The sequence below is a fragment of the Trichoplusia ni genome, chromosome 16, assembly GCF_003590095.1.
Source record: "Trichoplusia ni isolate ovarian cell line Hi5 chromosome 16, tn1, whole genome shotgun sequence".
NCBI lineage: Eukaryota > Metazoa > Arthropoda > Insecta > Lepidoptera > Noctuidae > Trichoplusia > Trichoplusia ni.
The window spans coordinates 6,676,502-6,701,762 of NC_039493.1; the positions used below are offsets into that span (position 1 = coordinate 6,676,502).

The 25,261-nt window shown below is 36.9% G+C and overlaps 3 protein-coding genes across 6 annotated transcripts in view; all 3 read left to right on the plus strand.

Moving 5' to 3' along the window:
- Positions 1-5,137, plus strand: part of LOC113501729 (ras-associated and pleckstrin homology domains-containing protein 1-like) — a 36,604-nt gene extending 31,467 nt beyond the window's left edge. The window contains exons 4-7 of one of the 2 annotated variants that reach the window (XM_026882934.1): positions 748-834; positions 1,185-1,337; positions 1,712-1,773; positions 4,953-5,137. In XM_026882934.1, coding sequence (XP_026738735.1) covers positions 748-834; position 1,185 — 88 coding nt within the window. In that variant the 3' untranslated portion in view covers positions 1,186-1,337; positions 1,712-1,773; positions 4,953-5,137. The remainder of the gene's footprint in view (positions 1-747; positions 835-1,184; positions 1,338-1,711; positions 1,774-4,952) is intronic. The other variant, XM_026882932.1, reaches the window with a different exon arrangement.
- Positions 5,138-18,448: 13,311 nt separating this feature from the next.
- LOC113501645 (arginine kinase) lies at positions 18,449-22,070 on the plus strand. Of its 3 annotated transcripts, none has more exons than XM_026882820.1 (3): positions 18,449-18,549; positions 20,520-20,698; positions 20,956-22,070. In XM_026882820.1, the coding sequence occupies exons 2-3, from the start codon at positions 20,533-20,535 to the stop codon at positions 21,855-21,857; spliced, it is 1,068 nt and encodes a 355-aa protein (XP_026738621.1). In that variant the 5' UTR covers positions 18,449-18,549; positions 20,520-20,532; the 3' UTR covers positions 21,858-22,070. The 3 variants fall into 3 exon arrangements, with proteins under 3 accessions (XP_026738621.1, XP_026738620.1, XP_026738619.1); XM_026882819.1 differs by lacking the exon at positions 18,449-18,549 and adding an exon at positions 18,781-19,105; XM_026882818.1 differs by lacking the exon at positions 18,449-18,549 and adding an exon at positions 19,891-20,108.
- Positions 22,071-22,811: 741 nt separating this feature from the next.
- LOC113501646 (chromatin accessibility complex protein 1) lies at positions 22,812-24,041 on the plus strand. Its single transcript, XM_026882822.1, has 2 exons — positions 22,812-23,104; positions 23,257-24,041. Exons 1-2 carry the CDS (start codon positions 22,979-22,981, stop codon positions 23,521-23,523), a joined length of 393 nt encoding a protein of 130 aa, XP_026738623.1. The 5' UTR covers positions 22,812-22,978; the 3' UTR covers positions 23,524-24,041.
- The last annotated feature ends 1,220 nt before the right edge of the window (positions 24,042-25,261 follow it).

Sequence of the window (25,261 nt, forward strand, 5' to 3'; positions counted from 1 at the left end):
GAATAGAAAGACATCATCAAGATTTTCGTAAACGCCCTAAATTTGACGTGGTCTTACAATAGGAACTTCGAAATAACACAAAATGCGACGTCACTGTCTAAATGTGAAGACAAATATCGTTATTCTTTTCTCATTCTTTCCCAACGCTTTAAAAACTCTTCATCACCTGTCTTTCTGATGATGGGAGCTTTCTTCTATACCGAGAAGTCCAGCTCGGCTCACAATTCTGGTTCCTCCGTGTTATATCACTAGTATTGGTTAGGACGATAAAGTTGTCCCTCCCCGAGTCTAGTGTTAACTTAAGAGCCGTTCCAGTCACCGTTGCGCTGCAAACAGCACAACTGTGCAAATACATCAAGCAATGTTTGCGCAGACTTCGAACGACGGCAATGTTTGTTCATTGCACATTTTAGGGAAATGCGCAAGGATACTCGCGTTTACTAGCATATTTATTAACTTACACTTGACCTTCCCAAGAATCCATTTTTCGCAAAAAATCGTTTAATTTATTTTGACAGAAATATATAAAAAACTGAGTGAGAGAACGCCTGGGCAGCAAAATTAAAAAAATGCAGAAATAAAGAAACTTTAAATTATTATAATTATCTAGCCCAATCCAGAGGATTTATTAATTTCTTGGTCGCAGTCTAACTAAAGTTAACTCGTGTGCCACAATTTGTCATCATTCAAGCAGCCTTTTTAATATTCTAGTTCTCACGTTTCATGTGATTTTTTTTTGCCTGCTAGTGGTTGGCTACCTCTGCCTGAGCCAGAAGATGAGCCCGAAGTCGCAGATCCGCCTGAAAAGCCAGCACCTCCGCCTGAACTAAGATAGTAAGCACTTGCATACTTAGGCGACCGCGGATACGTACCGACAATCCTCCGTCGGTCCCAGCCATCGTCCTAATATTGACGACTCATTGCAACATTATCGTATGAAACTATTAGTATTTAAGCTGCGGACTGGGATTAATTACGTTAACCCAAAATAAAATCGATAATTAACCACGACTTTACGACTGCGTAATAAAAGACACTTTAAATTATTATTTAAGCTAAACTTTGTTATCAGTAACAGGTGTATATATAATAAGATTAATTATGAATCGATTGAAATAAAATGTTTTTTTTTTGCAAGCAGAACTTTTTGTATTGACATTTTTTTGTTTTTTTTTGTTTGTTAGGGGCCGGATACCTTTCATGCCACCGCCCCCTCCTCCTCCGCCTGGCGCCGCGGCCCCCGCCGCACCGGCCGCGCCCGGGGCTCCTGCGTCGGGAACGCAGACCGAGCCCCCAAAACCACCGCATCCGAAGCCACCTTTGGCCGAATTACGATAGTAAGTCACTGAAGTCTAACCTGTGACCTGAGACCTGATCACGCAGGGTGCTCTGCTATAGGAGACAAAGTATAGACAAGCTAGCGTACTCACACCTCTTGAAATGTGTGGATGTGTGGAAGCGAGACGCACTACGGAGCTACGGCGAGGAACGGCTACTTATGTCTGAAATTCTCATGGACTAGAAAATAGTTCCAGCTAGTTCCCAGTAACCCAACGAACTGCACATTAGCAAGCTCCAGTGACACTTGGTGAATGCGGTCTACTGGAATCCGGGTAGACGCTAATACATCTTATCGCATTATTAACTTTAGTCAATTATTTATAAAGGAGATATTTGCAAAGCAAAGCCTGACATCAAACCATTGTTACAGACGGGAAAAGGCATCAACTTCAGCTAAATCGCTTATGCCCATATTGGACCGTTATTGCAGAGGTATGTAAACAAGCAAAGTTGTGAAAAAAACTTTATTTTTTAAAATCACTTCTTTTCAACATGTGTCTAAAATTGCATTTTCAACTCGTGAACAGATTCTATTTTCGATAGTTTCAACAAAAAACCTGTTCCAACCTAAAACGAATACCAAGCGAAGTTAATATTTAGCATTAGAGGTAAACGTAATATGAAATGAAACCGCAAAGCTAGTTTTAATGACAAGGATAGCGATATATAGGCAGATAACGCTATCTTTCTTATGCCTATGAACTGGCACACACATGATTCTCATAATACACCCTCTATATTGCGTGTTGGTAACGCACGCACAATAGTAACAGCAACAGAGGCACGGCTTGTTACATCAAACATTTACAAATGATTTATTGCAACTTTTTGTGTACAGTCTACAGCACGTCGTCATTCACAACGATCAACTTAAATCAACCTTATCGCTTTGCAATAAAGATCATCTTAGAATCGATCATGTTGAAACTAATGCGGTCAGTGGTACAGAATTCTCTCCGTCTAATAAGTAATAACATAGGTAGTCTATGTCGAAGAACATAGGAATAACATAAAAGCTTAAATAAATAAATAAATGCGGACAACATCACATACATTGTTCTGAACGCAAAGTAAGTTGCTTAAGCACTTGTGTTATGGAATTCAGATACAACGAAGGTACCACAAACACCCAGACCCGAGACAATGTAGAAATGTGAATTTTTACATTGACCCGACCGGGGATCGAACCCGGGACCTCGGAGCTAGCGACACCTTGAAACCGGTGTGTAAGCCACTCGACCACGGAGGTCGTCGAAAGCTTAAAAGGTTATAGTTGACAAATTTCTTATTTCATGTATTCTTGGTGTCCTGCCACCACTCATGAAGTATCATTCTCGTCGTTTTGGAAGACAGAAGCAACACGTAAACTCCATTAGTTTGTAAATAAGGTCTGCTCCGATTATGGTCTGATCATTTACCATACAGGTATTTGCTATTTAATTGTCAGTACATGTGCCATTTAACCTATGAATAGGCACGATATTGTCTATTCTTTGTGAAGCGAAGTATTTTTAAAATACGTTAAAAATAACACATTTATGTAAATTGGCAGCAATGGCTTTATTATCCGGTCTTAAATAGATTTTCCATTTGACGTTGGATATGAGCAAAGATGACTGACATAATCTTCAAGATAATACCGTTTGAATTGTACCAATGCTGCAATGTCGTGAAAGGTTTATACTTTCACTGTCGGCTTGCGCCCGCGCAGAATGCGGTTTTCGCGGTGCAGGGCACAGGCCCGTTGCTCTTAGATACTACACGATACGAATTGATGAGACATAATTTAAATTGATTATTTATGATGTAGTGGGTGATGTTCTTATATCGACTTATAGCCTAAGAAATTTATTCCAATCGACTACCCCTGCAGATAAACGTTGTTCACCATACCTGACTGATCTGAATTATATTTTTATGGCAACTTTGTTTGGTGGAATATTGTCTCCCCCTTGATTGGCAGGTGTTTACAATTAATAATAAGATGTACATGAAAAAAGAGAACTTTACCTTACCTTCTTTACCTTTACTTACGTACCTACCTTTTGAAATATTGTAACTGCCACATCTACTCATTCTCGCGAAAAATATCATCTTAAATAACCGATAAGATTCCGATGTTTCTTGAGCCCGTCGATGAGGCCTCAAAGTGTTCCCCTGATATCAGACCATATCCTTATCAAAGAAGTATCGACCGAGCCCCTTAGACACCTGACAATCTCGTGATAAGACAACTTGTCACCACTATCTTGTACTGTGTCGCCTCACGCAAACATGAGTTAGGTAGTCCAAAGAAATATTATACCTAGGTTAAAACAACACTGTCATATTATTTTCTCTTTTTGAGTCAGTATTTTATTATTAGTCATAGGTTTTACCCTGGGCTTTCCTAAAAATATAATAAATAGAATAAGATTATTTTATAGTACTTAAGTCACTTGAATGAAATCCGTTTGTGATATCGTAATTTGCCGAGCATGGTATTTAGCTACTGCCTCCATATCAAATTCCAGGCTTTTGAGAGTGGAGAGGTATACACCTTGTAACTGTTTTGAAATTTTGTTACTTTAAAATGAAGTGTGGCATGTACGAGAACACACACGGCGCGCTTCACGGAAAAGAATATGAAATATGAATATCGCATAGAGAAAACTAGCGAATATTCATATTTCGGGCGTGCATTGGACACCTCGGAGTCAGCTTGCGCGCGAGTGCAGCGGGGTCGATGGCCGCGCGCCTCTCGTGTGACTCAGCCGCTAACCCGCGCCTATTACGGTGCAATGGTCACGTGACACGTCACACAGCGACACAGTGAGCGCAGACGCAGCTCACACAGCCGGCTCTGTCTGTCCACTGATGTGTGAGGCCGATTGTCCGAAGAACAATCGATGCTGTACATTGCATGCTGACGTTTTTTGTAAGACATTAATGTCGTTAGAAAAGTAGCGATGGTGGTATTTTAGGTTTTTAGAAAGTAGCTTTTCGCTCAGTTAACAATGCCGATCTGCATGAAACAACTTTTGACGTTTATTTATTGCTCGGTACAGGTACGGATTATGCCTAATGAGGATACTGTTTCAAAATTCATCTACTAACATGAAACATGATTTTAATGTCTAAATTATTTAGCGAATTGTCTTACTTGACGCGACTTTTATATTGCAATGAGGGATCTTTAATGTCCCCTTCTCTAAAAGCCCTCATGCAAACCAATTGCAACGGATTCCCTTTTGGTCGCGTTAATAGCTCTTAATAATAGGGGCTCAGCGTCGCATGTCTGCGCTCTGCGCGGGAGTCGGCCCCGCCCCCCGCCTTCCCTCCCTTCTCCCGTTTCACCCCCTACGACTTATTGCAACATAATTTAGGTTGAATATTACGCAAGTGCAATACTGTCATTGATATTGGATATTCTCGAATTACATTTGATTCTATATAATGCTTACATTCTTGTATTAACTAACTTACGACGATTGATTTTTGTAAGAAGTTATTACCTATCACGAAGGCACTCGTACGCTACAAACTTGTTATCAGTTGACTGTGAACAAGACCGGTATTTACGTGAGATTATCTTAATCACCTTTTTAAAACAAGTCGTTATATTGTTCCAGAAATTGTGACAGCAACCCATTGACGGCCTTTGTCGGATGCTTCGAGTCTTGTCAAACAACATGCTTACCTACATACTAACAATATTTGAGGTTATAAATTGTTAGTTTGAACGAACAATTCAAATGTTAACTGCGTGTTTTCAAAGTATAAGTATGTAGATAACAATAAATTGGAAAACAAGTAAGTTGTTGCTTTATTTCTGGACATTCGACAAAAAAATCTACAAATATTTTTTTAATTAATTGAAGGGAGTCACTTGATCTGAAAAAGTAGGTACTATAGAGGCTATATATAAACAGTCTGTATGTATATTTTTTTTAAAATGTAGCCCCATTTTTGCCTGAGTATATTCATGGACAAACGTCGTGACGATTTTTAAACGGAGGGAGGAATTTATCAAGCAGATCCAATGTGATCGCAAATAGAAGTAACTCGCATAACAGCTTGTGCATTTTGCGTAGTAAGTATTTTATGTTACGGTCAAACAGTTTTAATTCGGCGATACGAAGTATTTCCAGATCATAGTAAGGTACCCTATACATACATATAATGAGGTTCTTCTTTTTAATTCTCAGAAAAATGAATCAGACAGATTCGCTTTTATCTACGCCTACAAAAACACAGGTGCTAACTCATTCTTATCCTATTTACAAAAGCGATGTTTTTCCTTTCCAAAGTAATAAAATTTCGCAACAACGCCTCCGACTTACAAAAAGTTCCACTAAAAATGTATAGCGTTCTCAATATGAATCAATTTGAAATGACTCAGGATACAAGTCCGATGCGTCATGAGCAAAAACTTCCGTATTAGATACGTGTAAGTAATCTTCAAGTCTTAGATAAAAAATAATAGATGGAACAATCATATTGAAGTTTTGTCAAACTGGCCACTTGAAAGAGAAATTAAAAGTTTCTGGAAGGACCTCTTTGCTTGATGATGCGAAGGACGCTACTTCAAAGAAGGAATAAACACATTATGAGCGTTGCATCCTATTGACTGATGGCTTGAGTGGTCGAAATCTTTTTATAGTCAACCCTTTTATACCTGTCTAAGTGAGTTGACGTTAATTGAGTACAAGTTCCAGTAATTCCCGAGAATGTCTAATGTTAGTTTGTCTCCTACAGCGCGTCGCGTCGTCGGAAGCAGGCGAGGCCGGATATTGCTCGTATTCATCTTGAATGGCGACTGCGCCCTCTGGCGGCCAGTTATAACAACAATGTACATCTACACAAGAATTGCAATGCGCAGTTATAACAATGGGTAGCAGAAACTGCGGAAATTGTATCAAACCGGCCTTTTTTACCTAAGTAAAGAATGTTATAGTTTGAATCTTATATTTAAAAGCGTACGGAGTATCATTTCTGATGCTAATTTACTGTCGTAGAAACTGTTACTTACTTACTTAGTCACTAAACTATTTGAGAGACAAAGTAAATTTTTCCTCAATAAAAAAAAAACAAAACAAATTATCTGAACTCAAGTCCATTACCAACAATTCGAGGCATTAAAAATCTAAAAGAATTCTGAAAAGAAATCTAATATGGTCAAGAACTTTCAATACACTTAACAATGGAGTCACCTCCGTCAAAAAATGTAATACAAAATAGTCGGTCAACTTAGATTGTGAATTTGCTTCCAAATAGCGATCATGATGCCAACTGGACCGAAAAATTGAAATAAATTCGTGACCCGTGAAATCAAGAATAGGATCGCCAAAGTAGAGTGAATACTTTCTCTTTACACATCATGGGAACACAGGTATGATCGAACATTGGGTACAGTAGCTGACAAAATAATTTTAAGTGGAATTTGTTCAGATGCTAGCTGTTAATCACGGTTGCGCCAGCTTTGATTTCGGTTATAGATGCATCTATTGCCCTCCATTAAAAAGGCGGATAAAATTAGCCTATGTGGCAGCTAACTCCATACCAAATTCGATTCATCAAAAAAGGTCGTGCCCTTGAGCCGCCGGGCGTGAAGAGGTCATAAACTATGAACATACACAAACACATAAAAGCAGACTCACATTTGCATTTATAATATTAGTGTGATAAATTATTTATCGAAAATATGAATTGCTGTGGCACATGATAAGTTGTGGAGAGATATTTTCCTAAAAGGAGAATATTTTGCGAACGAGTAAACTTAGGAACTACTACGGTAAATACTCTCGCAATACGGTCATGTGATCCTTCCAAAAATCCTCAAAGACACCCTGACCCAGGACAAGCAGTTTTTGATTGCACAAACACTTGATGACCTCAAGCACTCCGCTATCCATGCCATATAATGCATCACAAATCCCAAAAGTTTCCATCACACATGACTCAAGTTCACAGCCAGTCAGAGGACCGTAAGCCAGTTGCACAATCTAACACGACATAACGTCACTTGCGGCCTAGCAAAGAACAAGATTAGATACCTAGATACGAACCTAGATAAGATACCTGAGGACTATGCTGAAGACTAATTCAGAACGTATTTAAATAATACCGTACGATGTGCAATACATTGCCGAGTCTCGTAGCTGTGGGATCGAAAGTTATTTATTACTGCTGCCAATGTATTGCTACTTGTATGATTTTTTCTTCATCTTCTAAATCAGCCGTAAGACTGATCTGACTCTGATATGTATTTATTGTTACAAGGGAACGATATTTCAGGCTATGTGTGTTAGGTAAATGTCGATAACGTTTGATTTCTCCGAAAATACTTGTATGACTAGCATTTTTGGATTTCTGTCAGTCGTTTATTTTGTTATAGACATCCATATCTCTTATTATATGGAGAATATTTGGGAAAAATTGTTGCTTTTGAAAAATGTACAATGCAAAAGACCGTACAACTTCAAGGGGTACCATAACACAGAATATAAAATAGTAGTGACGCCATGACGTAGCCATACTAGTCTCAGAAATGCAAGAGACCATGTTTGTTGTTTGGGAGCCAAAAGGATTTTATTGTATACTATTTTTTTGTATTAATGTTACAGCGGCAACAAAATACAGTATGTGAAGAAATACCTGTCTTAACTATGACGGTTAATCCCTACTATCCCTACTAATATTATAAATGAGAAAGTAACTCTGTCTGTCTGTTACGCTTTCACGTCAAAACCACTGAACTGATTTCAATTAAATTTGGTACAGACATAGAGTTGACCTTGAGAAAGAACATAGGACAGTTTTTATCCCGTACTTTTGAAGAGTTCTCTTGGAAACGCGATATAACCGACCTCGACGCGGACGAAGTCGCGGGCGGAAAGCTAGTACGACATAGACTGATGATAAACGGACAAAGAGTAATCCTAGGGGGTCTCATTTTATCCTTAGGGTTAGGACGTGGTTATGAGGTCCCTGATTGAGCACAGTACCAGTTATGTATATTAAATTAAGTAAACTGCTTAAAAACATTACGCCTTATCGTCCTTATGTAAATACGCTACGTGTAACAAGTGAGGTGTATAGCTACATGCCCATGCGCACAGGTGTGAGGTGTAATGCAGAAAATCGAGACCATTGATATAACACCTTGTAAGAAGTAGTGTAATATTGTGCAGTATTACTTAAAAATGTTATTAGTTTAAATCCGTTGTTTTTAAGATAAATGAGACGTTTTTGGCTGGATACAGGCTTCAGTGACGAGGTGTCCAGTCCCTCTAGACAATAACATTTCTGCAATCGTTAACGTAATTAAATAACGCTTATAAAAATTTGTGGAAATGACATTTCGTTTTCACCTGTCATGTCTTCTCGATATATTTAAGCGATATTTAATGACGTTGAGGTTAACAATTGTAGAAATGACAGTTGAATAGTGAGGCAGAATCAATACTCAATAATTAATTTGGCATTTTTAATTCTTCGATTATAAATTGAAACTGTATTAGTGCTTAATTTGTACACGGCCGTAATTTTTCCCTAAAAGATTACAACTGGTGCATTGTGATAGTGACATCCTGACACGCATACACACAACTCACACGATACTATATCGACGAAATAGAAAACACCTGATAAACTGATAAGAAATCACACAATAATTTATCAGAAGTGACCGATTACAGTTCGCGAAACTTCCATAATGATATCATCAACGTTAAAAGTTTTAACCAGAAAATGGATCAGGGTTTACGCAGTTCTGTGCTTGATTGTACTTTTGTACGCGATGGGGACACGGGATGTGAATAGGTAAGTGAATGTTTATAAAACTGTCTTTGAAATACAGTTTTCTATTGCTTCACATAAAAATAAAAATATTGTATAAACTTCATGGAACTTCCACTAGTGTGTGAAATATTCTAAACTGTGGATTATGAGTCGTAAGTTGAATGAATCATGGATATATGATGAGTTTATAGAATAAAAACAAGTACAGGTAAAGTAAGTAATCAATCAAGTTATTTAAATAATCTGCCGTGACTTGTCGCACGTATGAAAAGTGCGTGAAAAAAACGAGTGTTTTTTTGTTGTTACAAAGTCTAAGAAACTTGTTTTCCTGTATTTATTTCCTTAGGTACTTTCTCTCAGCCAACAAACAGTGCCCAGGAATTCACTTTGGCTATCACTCAAGAAAACATCATTAATCTTTCAATATTCTAGAAACAAACATTAGCTGGTCTCGTAATCTTAGTTAAGCCGGGTAAACATTTTTAAACGTACGATCGACATGTAACAAAACCTATATTTGACGGCGTCTTATGTCAAAGCCATAAAGTCGAATTTTGTAGTTCCGTTTTACTATAATTGTAGGCTCCACCGTACAAGATTAACTTATCTAAAGTGTTGATAAATGCGTGCAATAAGTTCTTACATGGGTGTTGCCAAGTTGATTATAGATAACATCGGTGATAATAGATAAATATCGTGCGATCCTTTCGACAAACGAATTCGATTGACGCAAAAATATTGCGGACTTTATTACCGCTTGGTGATTAATTACTACATTCATTTGGCTGCAAAAGTCTTACAAAATAAACACTATAAACAGTCTGAATTACATTTATTACGATAGACTGAGTAGGCAGAAGGAAAACGACGAAATAAATTTACTACAATAATGGTACATCGTGGATTTTATGTAGTTCATTGAATTGTAGAAGTAATACGATTTTTAATTGTAATGAGCGTGTTTGCCGAAGTATAAAACTTGGGAACAAGTACAGAAATAAATCTACAAATTAAGAATTGACACAAATTATAAACTTTTGTGTCAGTTTTGAGCCACAATTATGCAGTAATGCAAATGCAACTTAAATAGTAACACAACACGCAGTGACATAGAGGATGTTGGTGCAATAGGGATTCATCATAGTAATCGACGCATAAAAAAACCGAATTTTCTTGAATTCCGTCTTTTTAATGCGAATCAGAAAATATATCATTTAGTTTTACCGTTATGAATTCACGCTTATATCGACTCATTTGTTCATTTTTTTTTTCGTTGAAAGTTAAATTATTTGCTTGATCAAATAATATATTTATGCCATTCTTTCCTATTTTCAAATAATTTTAGTATTCAGCCACAACTGCCGACACTGTTCTGGGTATCTATCTCTGTAAGTAATTAAATTATAAATCAATAAGTAAACAACTACAACATGAGTTGTGAGTTGTGACTGGTGTTTATCAGTGGTTGAGTCAGACGCTTATTGCATCCATCTGACCTTGCCGTCCACTAGCTTAGTTATAATCTGAACTGTCTAGACGGTCACATAATTACAGACAGGTTAACGCATAAGGTTTCTTTCTAATCTTGTTGATATTCTAAACCACTTTGTAGCCGGCATGGATTTTGGTAAGTCGACGTTGTGTGGGATATAAAGAAACAAAATAAAGCTTTACATGACGATGTATAACGATGTAACTACTTCTGTTGCTATAAAGTCGGTATGGGTAAGGTATGACTGCACGGATAGCCGAGCGGTCGATGTCATCACGCCAAGCCCAGAGTGCGCGACGTGTCGCAGGTTCGATCCCCGCGTAGGACAAGCGTTTGTGTGATCCACGAATGCTTGTTCTGAGTCTGGGTGTCTTTGTGGATTCCTTATGACACAAGGATTAAATTCCTTAGTGCGGGAGACAATTCTTTAAGAAAAAAAAGAGTTGTTATTGCGAAAGGTTTGCACATTCCTGAAAGCTTAAGTGGCTATTGGGCTGTTTGACCTGAGAGATCTTTAAAGTCCTTGAATTAGCATCAGGCTTAAGTTATGGAGATCGTAGTTTCTTGCAGGTTCTTGCCGTTGCCTCATTATTGTTGGCGCGAAGAAACTGTCCGATAAATGGGCCACTTGAAATAAAATCTTTAGGTTTTAGATCACAGTTTGATATCTTCTATGCGTACAACGGAAAATTTTCCCGTCGTCATTTTAAATAGTCCAAACGAGAGCCCACCTTTGCCCCCCTACCACATCGCGATTTATTACCGTAATTATATGAAGTGGGTACTAGCTACCAAGGTACCGTCTAACTATTCGCTTGAGAATATTAATGGTCGAGTACAAACATAAACCGGTCAATCGTTTTAATTTTTAATGACACACGCAATGATCGGTCATTACGCATGCTGATTGCGTGTTTTGTGTCCGTGCTTGTTATGGGTAAGGAGGAACGATGCACCTCAGGAACTCTACTACAATATGTACCAATTACCAAGATATCGGGAAAAATAAAAATAAATAAACAATGTAATGTTGGTTAGGTTCTCCCAAGTGGTATACCAACCTGCATAGTACCTATCGAGCATGGAAAGCCGCATCTGGATAGACATTTAACCCATAACACCGGATTTTATACCAAGCCAAACGTTAGTTCCGCGAGGTAAAGAAGAAATCTAAAAATAAACGTAGGCTCGTCCAATTTGTTTCACAAGAGTGCCTTACATCTGGAATAAGCGTGTAAACACAACATCTGACTGACGTCACGCATAAAACCGAGTCGGTACAAAACCTCGGGCAAGGCCCGTACGGCTTCGGCACTGACATTGGCCGACCGTGACGGAAATAGGGCAAGGCCAACCTCAAACGTTATGTAAGGATTCTAAATGTCAGGGAAGGAATAATTACGATTATTTTTCAGGTACGAGAGATACTGATATTCCAACCTAGCTGATAAATCTAACAAACATTGGTGAGTGATGAAGAATATCTGAATTTCCAGAAAAACACTTAACAACCTGTTCTGATTTTACCAATATCTGCTTCTCCGTAAACTGTCCTAAAAACTGAAATGTTCTCTGCTGTCATCCTTTCTTGTTACTGTTGCAGATAGATAAGTTTCATTTTATTGTGCCAATTTAAATACCAACGATCATAAATTCCGGTTCTTCGACGTTCGCATGATGTGGGTAATACCATTGATTCCTACGCCAACAACTAGCAAAGGTCGTGTGCGTGCCTCCCGAAGCCCACGAATATTTTAGATTATTAACGAGCACACGAAGGGTTAACGTCAGTTTCACGGATAGGCATTTTCTATTTGGCCTTGAAGACACGCGAAGCAAGGAAGACAAACAGCTGTTAAGCTTATAAATTTCAACTATTACTGATAATTGCCTTCTAAGAAAGAAAACTTTCTGCAGTATTATTTCGAACATACCTTAGACTTATGACGTCAATGAGAATAAAGAAAAACAAATTCATTGAAGTCACATGCCGCAGATTATACAAGCTTTCAATCGACAGCACATGAGTCGACATGAGTAAACAAATCAGACCATAAACTATCAGGGCCATATTTATGCTCTAATATTGCAAGGAGGTTGAATGTCATTACTGTTTTGTCTATGGTACTGATAAGATTGCAATATTTGTTTACATATAAAGAAAAAGTTTCGATTGATTTCCGTGTACAAAGTGTAATAAATTGCATGGTTATAGGTCTTAATTGGAATTTATTGTCTAGGCTGATAAGAACGCAATGAACGTAAATAACATAGATGTATGTTACAAGCATGTTATCAACATGTGTAATTCCACTCGTCATCACCGCATTTGTTCACACCTAATAAATTTAATGCACCAACAACTTTATTAGCACAAAAATGAATGTTACAGTTTGTAAGTATACTAACTATTACGTAAAAAACGTATGTAAATAAGTAACAATTCAAATATGTATTTAAAATAGGATATTTTTTTTAACTTAGAACGAGAAAGAAATAAAATATTGATTTGTATTTGCAAACCCAATGGAAATGTATGAATTATTAAGGCCAAAACGTCAAAAACTGAAATGTAAATACCTTGCAAAACCTTTTCACGAGTTGTTCATGATAGTAGAAATAAAATCTGGGTTATTTAAAAAAAAAAAAAGATTATTTTTTCATAAAGTTGAGTGGTCATAGCCGAGTTTCAACTGCATAACACGGATCGTAAACCGTGTCAGGCAGTTGAAACTCTGTACAGCTTGTTCTGTTTTTAATAAGTGTTTTCAAAAGGACTTATCTAAATAGGTACAGAATATAGAATAGTACTACGTACTTATACACAAATGTGAAGGCCAGACTAACATTCAAAGTAGGTACCTAGCTGGAGCTTTCAGCTGTTCAACCCTCGTGAAGCTCGAGGCCACTCGTAACACACTGAGAAAACCTTGTGCTAATTTCAAGCTTCCCACTCAACCGAGCTCAGGGGAACATACGAGTATACACTGACAGATGATACTTGACTAAGAAACCTACAAACTTTACTGTGCTATATTGTAGTTACATCATGTTTCAAAAAAGTAAAGAAGGCACTACTAAATTCGATTAAAAGGCAAGACTAAGTTCATATATTATAGCAAAGCTTTAATGAGAAATAGAGCAATTTCATTGACATTAAGAAAAAGCAGAATGTAGGTACGCCATTACTACCTATTTAATATTTTGTGGTGTATAGGTACTAGAATCTGGATGGCACTTGATTGTGTTACATAAGCTGGCTTTTTTCCGGCATTATGTTATATTTAAATAAATCTAACACTGCATAATCGTTAGCCTCGTCTTGCAAAGTAACGTACAAAAGATCGCGAAATTACGTGACGTCACGTTCCGTACAGATTTAAATTGCGAACGTTTGAACCGCTATTCCAAGGCCGAACACCGTTGTCATTGCCAAGGCTTTCTGGAAACTTCGTCGTGTTTTTTTTTCATATTTAAATGACAATGTGTAGATTGACGCCAAGGCACAATGCTGAAACTCCCTTGAACTTGAATTTAGGTGTAAAAAAGCTCATTCTATCGTACTAACAGATCACTGAATTCACAATGGTACTTTCCGCAGTACTAGTTTTCCGGTTTTTTCACAATGGAAAACGAATTGCTGACATAAGGTATTTATTTTACTAATTTCTTTCGATGTTCTGTTTGTTACCTACCCAGGCAATTTACATGTAATAGCCTTTCTATCTGGTCCGTATGTACCTACTTACAGCACTTGATAACTTGCGGATCATAAGAACCTTCGTAGATATATAAATAAGTACCTATCCAGTATATAAATGCATCTACCTAAATTTACCTATTCAAGACGTACCTACCTCCCTACATTCTATTTGGCCATGAACAAAACCGACAAAGTAGGTACTTAGTTACTTAGCTATACATTTTATAGTCAGGTCATCGTCATTTTCGTGGTAAAACCTGTTTTTGCCGTAAACAATTTATACGAAAAATATGTAGGTTTGAATAAAGTGAATACTAAATGTACGAAAATTTAATATTCAAACGAAGCTTAAAGAAAGCATCAATAGGAGGAGCAGCTGCAAAAATTATGACACCTTTGCAGGATTGAGGAAAAAAAATAATAACAAAGACAACTAAGTACCCAATCCCTTAGAAGCTTGCATTTTTTTTTACGAAGCTCATGATTACCTGTCTTTTGACAGTTAATCCATAAAGCCCCGCGCGGTGCCCGGGCACCGCGTTTGACATAACGCGACTTTTCCCTATAGCCCCGCGCGGTGCCGGGCACCGCGCCTGTCCACTCGACTTTAACACTTGAAATCACTGTTTACAAACTACTTTTGTATAAAGAAGTTGAGTGACATGTGTCGTTAGTGACATTTTCTATGTCGTGAACCAAAAACGAAACGTAATCTACGCGCCATTATTTAAAATTTGATCAGACATTTGTCATTTGCGCGGCCGTTGCGCAGTGTGGTGCAGTGTTGTTTTTGCGGATTTCACAATTTGTCTGAGGTTAGTGCTGTTTTTTCTTACTAATGTGATTATTTTGTTTATAATTATGCTATTTAGGTAATTAGTTGTAAGAAATACATTGTTATAACAATTAGATTAAGCCAGATAAAATCCGTTAGAATGTTTAGGAATTCCGAGTGATTTATTGTGATTTTGTTTAGTAAATACAGTAAAATGCATTATTTATATGCTATTAAGTAATTTGTGCAAGGTTTCACGGCGATTTATTAATGTATTTATCCATTTTTTGTAAAATAATAGTAAGCTTAAATTTGTTGTTATTTATAAAAAAAATATATAAAAATGGCGGTTTGTTGACAAATGTTCAGCCCGTCGATTTTCGTCTTTATCCCGTTAGTTATAAAGTCTAAATCCGAGTGAATTTTTTTTTGTTTCTTTTTTATTATTTTTTTCTTAGGGAATGAAGTGTGTCGATAAATGTACGATATTTTTTTTTTAATCGATAGTGTCGATTGAAAATTGTAATGCTTTAATATAATTTTAATTAATTATTTTTATTACTTATGATAATATTACGTTTTGAATAGATAGTATTTTTTATCGATAGTTATGATTATATATTGTAATGAGTTTGAAAAATTTTAATTAATTATTTTATTTTAATTTATTATCTATTATTAATTATTTTTATTTATTACCTACTCATAATAATTTACGTTTTCGTATTATAGTAATATAGTATTTATTTTTATTTGTTAGTGATGATTGTATGTTGTTATATTTTTTTAATTACTTATAGTAATAAAATGTTTCGAATAGATAAGTGTGTCGAAAGGTATGATTTTCTCCGTTTTGTTTTACAGAATGTCAGCTTGGCGTCCAAGTTACGAGGCTCCTCAAGACTTCATCGCCCTTCTCCATAACAGCAAAGACGAATTATTGTTTTTTGTACACATCTGAACAACTTAATTATAAATTGTCAATAAAAATGCCTTCATGTTTTTGCATTTATTTATTTTTTCTTTTATTTTACATGTTTCATCGTAAATAAATATACTTTTTTTAATTATATTGTATTTTTATTTACAAATACTAAATACCTTACAAAAAGACCAATTATCGATAAAGTTTAAAAAAGTGATGGAACATCACTAGTTGTTTCAATGCTTTGCCACGTCAATGTTTATGTGGTTTTATTATAAACATCTCAACGTCTTTCATCTAATTGTTTACGTAATTAGATAGCATAGGCCCTTGTTCTCAATATTTGGTTTCAATATTTGTATATTTCTTGTAATCAAACTCACAGGATGGGTTTAAAAACTTCCAACTAGTAGAATATACATACTTTTTCGGTTTTTATTTGTTTTTTGATTCCTGATACATAGAAAATATATCTATTAATCTTTATTCGTTTATAGAATAATCAAATATAGTGTTTTATGCAGATAAAACTCGTTTTGTAAAAAACAATATTTTCCGACGCCATTTCCTGACAACCTTCACCTGCTGTCATTTTATTTTTGACATTTAGTTCCGGGGAGGAGTAGTTTAAATTACATCAAAACAACCCAATTAATATAATTAATTTGCAGTTAATTGTAAGCTAAGCTATTTGTAAACATTACTAATGAGTTATTTGAGTAACTGCTGTGTACCTACTATTTACCTAGGTACATGCATTGGGTAAGTATCTTCAGTAAACAATAAAATCGTACTTGCTTTACGAGATAAATATGAATGATTTATACAAATTAATGATGAGTTACTATTATTGATATTTAATTTATGGTTTAATTTAATTGTTATTAGTTTGATGAACTAAGTAGGTAGGTAAGTACTTGGAAGGTTTAAATAAATTTAGGTACCTACCTACATCCAAAATACCAATAAATGAATGTTTGCTAATTGAAATTTCGTAAATAGGTAAGTAATGTCATGTATCTAACGCGATACCAAAATTTTAAATATCATATTGTTAATTAAAGTGAAAGTTGCCTGAAATAACGTATTTTTCTAATTCAATGGATATTTAGATCAATAACCTTGCGTCAAGCCAAGGGTGTTTTATGGTTTCCTTGAATGTAGGTGAACGAATCGACCCACAGGCGATCGCCGTACCGCGTACCCTTATTATATAAACTCTGGGTCACGGGCACTCACGAGTTACGGCCCAAGGACTAAGGACACGTTCAAGGTCGAAATAAAACACTCGAAGCCTGCCTATATTGTATCTTTTACGAAAAAAGTTTTCTAAACGATTTGCAGAATACATCACATATAGTAGTCAAGTAGGATACGCGGCATGATTGCTTTCAACAAATAAAAATGTTAATTAATAATAATAAATAGGGCAACGCCAAACTTATGCAATGAAAGTGAAAAATAACAAACTTGACATTGGCATCGCCGATGCGGCACACGTTGGAGTGTTGGACTTGATCCAGACACGAAAAAGAACCAGCAACGTTCTAATTTTAAAATTCCCACCTATTCGCTGATAACAAAATCCATAGTTCGTGACGCAAATCAATATACTTAATCGATCGATTAATTAATAATAAGGAATTATTAGTTATCTATGCATTTATTTGATTACCTATGATATGAATTCTGCTTTTAGTTTAAGTCAATAAAACTACGTACCTAGGTATATCTAACTGGTACGAAGTTTATTTAAACTTAATATTATGTAATTTAAAAATGCTCAACCTATTAAGCTCAATAAAACTTTAAAACTTACTGTACCTACCTACTTATTATTATTTTAATATTTATTTTTATTTATTTATTTATTTAACTATCACACTAATCTACCATTACAGGTTACTTAGCCTTATGCGGTAGCTAGGACTAAACAAAGGTCTAAGTATTTAAATGTGAACTAGGGTTAATATTTTCTAAATGTGATCCGTACGGGGTTATTCCTTGCGAAATATGTTTTACTAAGCTCATTATGTAGGTACTTAGATTGTATAATATGAACCTAATGTCACCAGCTTTTACAAGTAGATACCTACCTATCCCCAGCTATTAATGACTTTGTCACAAGAAAAGACATCTTTGATATTTACTTGCTAAAAACCTTTAAGGATGAAATAATATTTTCTTTATCTTTATCTTTATCTTTAGTCTCCCTGTACCAGGCTGTTGCTGCAGTTAGTTTTTAGAAAGTTTAATAATGCAGTATGTAGATGTAGGTACCTACAATAGTAGATAGGTAAGCAATGCTTTAAATGAGATGAGATTAAATATCTAGTGTCATGATAATAGTTCAAATCATGGCTTGGAGCTAAACTGGCGCGCGATCTGCCGGCCAGGCAAGCATCACACCAAGGCCAAGGTTGACAGGGAAGGGGGGGCGCGGGACGCTGCCGCGGGCTTAACGCTCGGCGCGAACCCGCACCGACCATTCTGCACCTCGCAGTCGACTCTGACGGTTGTACAAGCGCAAGGTAAGCGGTGGTCATATCAATTATTTCTATCGACGAAAAGCCTAGATCGTGTCTCCGAACCGCGCGACCGCCGCACCTGAATTGAAACAATGTTCCTAGTCTTTTGTGTGATAACCGATTTTAAAGTCAAGATGTGCATTGATAACGTTAAGTGTTCAATTTCTCCGATAAGATGATATCGCTCTTTGAAGAAATCGGCATTACATTTAAATAGAACCCGCGAAGGTAACTAGTGGCGCTAACGGGGGAACTTTCTCTCCGAAAAGTTTTGAAGCGGTTCCCGAAGGGCGGGAAGCGTGAACCCGCGTGCGTGCTGCGTGTCGCGCATCGATCGGGCCACCCCTCGCCCTTGCCACTCCCGGCTCCGATACATTCATTTGGACAAAATATCATTCCATCATTGCATTTAGTATCCTCCGTTACTTTTATTTATTTGCCGTAGTTTTAGTGGATTAGTGCATGTTTTAGCGTCTAGTTAAGAATTAGTATTTGTGAAAATGGGTGGCTGTGCAACCAAAGAAAACAAGGAAAACAAACCGGCTGACGAAGCCGACGGGTGCGTATTTCTCCGGCCGGCATTTCTATCTCCGGTGCGAGGTGCCAAATTGATTATCTTTGCTTGAAATATCATCAGTTTATATTCCTAGAAATGATTTTAAAAAGTTCTCACTAAAATTGTGTATGATATGAAAATTACCAATTTTCTTTTAAAATTGACGACTGGACGTAATAATTCGTGTATTATTCACTTGCGCCCTCCCGTCGGACATTGAACTCATACGGAACGGGCAATTTGGTATTTCCGGAATGACCGACCGCGTAATGATCGTAATTCCTTTTATTTCCTCTATTAAAATGTAAAGGTGTGATCTTGTTTTTTGCATATAAAGGTTCCCTTCCTATGGCTATGTGTATATAATATAATGAATTGTAAGGATTCGTGGCAGATTAATACCTATCATATCTATTATCTATCTATTTCGTTCCTCTCATGCAGGGTCAGTAGACGCAGAAGTCTACCTAAAAGCCAAGTGTCCTGTTCGCTAATTCATGCAGACGTTTATCATAATCATATCAACTTATATCCAATATCGCTACGGGTGTAATTCATGGAACGATAAGTGGATTCCGTAATCTGACGATGTTTAATTATTGCATTACCTTCTCGAATAGAAATGAATGCAAAGTAACAAGAAACTCGCGATAACACGTTCGTTCGCTGGTCGCGAGTGGGAGGTACGGCTGCGCGCGACGAAGAAGCACCGGTGCGCAGTGAGCTGACACATCCGTTCGACTTGCGCGTGTCGGTCAAGGCGACCTCTGGCTAAATTACGTAATTCCACCACAAAACTGAGTGTATCCCTGGGTGTGTTCGGTCAAAAACATTCCAATCCCGGTCTAGTCCGCGTAACATCTCCAGTACTCGTTGTTGTTGCATTCATTTTTCTACCATAACCCGTGGCTTTAGTGTAATTCATAAAAATGAATTATAAACTAAAAGTAACAATTCCCGTGGTGGTTTGCGGAGGTGCCGTTCTCGCGTATTATATCATCAGGCGGTTCGTAATAATTTAAAAGTAACATTACATGTTGAGTTTTTTTTTGTGCCGTAGTTAAATTGGTATTTTTATGATTTATGTTTTAATAAGAGTTAAACACAAATCTGAATTTATTATTTGATTAAAAACTTTTTGGTTGTTATGAAATAGGTTTACACTTCCCCCGCTCGATTTCAAAGACCATGGGTACGTCACTATTTTTCAAATTTAAAAATATTGCTGTAATAGTTGGCTGCGGTCGCTTTAAACAGAATTTTTCTACAATATCAACGAACTTTCTTACAAAATCAACTAAAAATGTGCACTAGAGCAACATGCGCTGCGTTAAAAGCGTTAGAATCGTTATTATATGGTTATTTTCGTAGGAATTCTAGTGAAAATGTTAAACTAACAGTTACATTGTATTTGCAGAAAAGCCGCAGCAATGGTGGACGCCGCAACCATCGAGAAGTTGGAGGCTGGTTTCAGCAAGCTCCAGGCCTCTGACTCCAAGTCACTGCTGAAGAAGTACCTTACCAAGGAGGTATTCGACGCTCTTAAGAACAAGAAGACCTCCTTCGGCTCGACCCTCCTGGATTGCATCCAGTCTGGTTAGTAGTGTTTCTTATGACTAATCCCTGACCTTATAATTGGAAGATTTTCGATTTTGATAGTTTACTAAGACAGCACGTAGGCCCTTACGTCAAGTACCAATCAACTTTGCTTTTTATCTGATTATATTCTATCAAGCGATAAATAAAGCAGTTGTAGATTATTTATAGACATTTACAATGTTTCATTAATTTTATTTTTTATTGTTAGTTGTGTTTTAAATGTTATCTAAAATGAGTTACGTAATCTTTTTTAGGTGTTGAGAACTTGGACTCCGGTGTAGGAATCTACGCCCCTGACGCCGAGGCGTACACAGTGTTCGCTGACTTGTTCGACCCCATCATCGAGGACTACCACAATGGTTTCAAGAAAACCGACAAGCACCCCGCCAAGAACTGGGGTGATGTCGAGACCCTCGGCAACTTGGACCCTGCCGGCGAGTTCGTCGTGTCGACCCGTGTCCGTTGCGGTCGCTCCATGGAGGGCTACCCCTTCAACCCCTGCCTGACTGAGGCCCAGTACAAGGAGATGGAAGAGAAGGTTGCCACCACCCTCTCCGGACTTGAGGCTGAGCTTAAGGGTACCTTCTACCCCCTGACTGGTATGTCCAAGGAGACCCAGCAGCAGCTCATCGATGACCACTTCCTGTTCAAGGAGGGTGACCGTTTCCTGCAGGCTGCCAACGCTTGCCGTTTCTGGCCCTCTGGCCGTGGTATCTACCACAACGAGAACAAGACCTTCTTGGTGTGGTGCAATGAGGAGGACCACCTCCGCCTCATCTCCATGCAAATGGGCGGTGACCTGAAGCAGGTCTACAAGAGGCTCGTGACTGCCGTCAACGACATCGAGAAGCGCATTCCTTTCTCTCACGACGACAGGCTGGGATTCCTGACCTTCTGCCCCACCAACTTGGGAACCACCGTGCGTGCCTCCGTGCACATCAAGCTGCCCAAGCTGGCCGCCGACAAGGCCAAGCTGGAGGAGATCGCATCCAAGTACCACTTGCAGGTGCGCGGTACCCGTGGTGAGCACACCGAAGCCGAGGGTGGCGTCTACGACATCTCCAACAAGAGGCGTATGGGACTCACCGAGTACGACGCCGTCAAGGAGATGTACGACGGCATCGCTGAACTGATCAAAATTGAGAAGTCACTGTAAATCGGTTTAACGATCTCGCGTTATCAGTATTTTTTGTATTATTTATCGTTTTCACGTAAGAATTGATTGGATGTCGGATTGGTTGGGCCGGCAAACGGCACTAGTCAGCGCCCCGCGAGTGTGGCCGGCCACGCAAGCGGCCCTATATACTGTTTTTCGTAAAAGTATTTTCTATAAGGAAATGGAAAATAAAGACAGCTAGCGTTAAGACCATTTATTGACTATTTATTTCTCACCGTACCTACCTACACATACACTATTATACAAAGAAACAGAACATGAATATATTGTAAATGCCATTTCAACGTGTTTTATGCAAAAAATAAATTCAACTTAAAAAAATAACTTACCACTGTCGAGATGATAGTTTATAGCCTCTATGTTAACATACACTGAGCATCAAATTTGGTTTTACTACTCTCGCACTTCGCAGATCTCTTGCATTCGCATTTCAAGAAATTCGTAAAATCTAGAAAATCTTGAATGAAAGAACTTTCTAACAATCCTTACACTTATCGCAGAATAAGTATATAAACCCACCTTAAATAAGTGGTGGAATTGGGACTTACATTTACAGCACTTTAGCTATAATTTGTATTACATTTGAATTTTATTGCTAATATTGGTATACCGCTGTAATGGCGCTGTTAGCAGTAGCGAGCGTCCTTGGAACTAATATTTGACAAATTCAGGCAACATTTTGTTTGAGTATAATAAGTGATCCGTGGTATTACATAGATGGTATGTTGATATTCCAATACTGATTATTTGTGCAGGACCAGCGCAAGCTATGTGATATGTCCGCTTATCTTCCTTCAATGATAGTTCGCTCAAGAATTCCGATATTATTTATATTAATATAAATAATTTAGTTTCATTACTCGATTCAAATTCATTTTATTATGAATATATTATGGTCGTCAATAACTAATTCAGTGTTAGAAACAATGCCATGCAGTCACATTTACGTCATAGATCTAGTATACATATTTACATTATTTACACTGTGTACATTAAAATGGAATGGCAACATTGGTGCTTAGTTTCTCAATGAAGTTCAGCTGACATTTGCTTCTGTTATACATACGAAATTTTGTTTTGTAAACGACGCACGGCAGAAAATGTCTACCCCAAAGAGCGAAAAAGATTTGCATTTACCTTTATCTAGAGTGAAAACTATAATGAAGAGTTCGCCAGATGTCGAAGCAGTAGGAGCCGAGCCATTATATTTAGTTACTAAAGTTACTGTGAGTACCGGCGTTTTGCCGCCTTATACCTAACCTATTGTTCTAAAATATTTAATATTGCAATTGTATTAACTTTGTGATAATTATTACACTTAGTGATGAAAGAAACTAATTATAATTATTACTAATTCATTCATTTATATCGATTGCAGGAGTTGTTTGTAACGGATTTAGCTAAAAGAGCTTTTAAAAACAGTAAAAACTCTTTACTGGAATACAAACACATAGCCGAAGTCGTGCAGGAGGATGATACGTTAGACTTTCTGCGAGAGATCATGCCGCGTAAGATAACTGTTCGTCAGTTTAAAGAAATGATGGCGAAAAAAGCTGCTAAAGGAGGCAAATCTGATGAATCTAGTGAGGAATCCAGTGAGGAGGAAAGTACTGAAGAGAGTTCTAGTAATAATGAACAAGACTGACATCAGGGTGTAGGCTTAGCTTAGTGTATTCTCCAGTTAATTATAGAATGGTGAACGCTTGACAAACCTTAATGATTGTCAAAAGACTGCCTGTGAAACACATATTAATAATTTTATTACTCGGACCTCTACTTGATACTTGTTGGTGGGTTCCTCATTTCCACAGGGTTCAGCTAGAAGTAGAGGCACATGCTATTATGTTTGATTGAGTTTTATGTTGATGATGTTTTAATTAAAAAATCAGGTTTCTTACGGTCAAGAGCACAAGCGTAAAGCAACTTTTAATGATTTACCTATGGACATATTTGTAACTTATGTTGTATGAATGCGTTGAATGGGATCTTTATTTAGGTTTTAAAAGTCATAATGGTTTTTTCAGAATAAAAAACAAGACAAAATAATTTTAAATTTAAGATTTTTAATAAATGACAATTTGTAATGAGTTTTGTTAGTTTTAGGATTGCTTATTTTAAGTTAATGTAATTTTCAAGTTTAATATATAATACATTTTCTTACAATAGTGTTTTTCTCATTTTTTAATTACCAGACATCTATCATACTCACAATTTGCCATTCAGAGCCATCTATGGGGTAGTACGGAAAGTCAACACGCTCTCCTCAAAGTGCTTCAGTGAAAATTAAGAGGGCACTGTATTCTAATTGTTTATGATGTGCCTAACAGATGGCAGCACAATGATATTAGGTTGTATCGTGATCAAATATCTGTATTTGCTCGAAATGTAAAAGAGTTGAAAGCAGTACAACAGATAACATGATTTTGTTGAAACAAACCAGCATGCAATTAGATAATTTAACAGCCTTACTCTTACTGACTGAATACTGTAGAAAAAGAAAATGTTTTACTTCTTGATTTATTGTAAAGATAATCTTTAAGAAGGTAAAGTATACATTAAATATGTGGAGAATGTGTTGTGATATGAAAAATAAATAACACTTAACTACTTTGCTAAATAATCTATTTTATAATTTACAATTTTATAGAGTTAGATATTTACAGTACAATCATTTGCTATATACAAAAAAAAAACATAAACAATAAATAAATCAAGGCATAAAAAAAATCATCGGCATCGCTGCTGGCTGGGACTGTGCCCAAAAGGCTGGCAGCATTGCCATGTTGAATGGCAATAATTTGTAAATTTACAGCTATAGGCAAGCTATAGGAAAATAATATTCTTTATTTACTTATTATTTTCGTTATGTATTCTTACAATATATTTTTTATTCATTGTACAATATTCCTTTTATGGTGGTTGGCGAGCAGGTATTCCATGTTAATAAAAATATTCGTATTGTAAGTGCGTTTAGTATTTTGTACGAGATTTGAGTGTTCTCGTTGAACGAACTATTATTGAAATTACTCACTAAAATGGTTTACTCCAAGAACACAAGCGTTTGTTTGACCGCAAGTAAGCCTCGATAACGTAACACTTGCTATTGTAAATAAACGTGCCCGCGTGACCTCTCAAACTAACCGCTAAACAAGGCAAAGGTCTTCATACTTCAGCCTTTACAACTCGTTACCGAATCACATCACTATAATGTACCTACAACATAAACAAATATGAACACTCCGTTACAAAATAGTTACGCGTAATTCAGAGATCGCCCGACTAGTTCCGGCCTCGATTGGAATCTTAAATCATTAGGTAACTCAGATGCAGGTTCGCGAGTCGAACAATATTTCATGAATCCGCATCACAAAAGTTATTATACC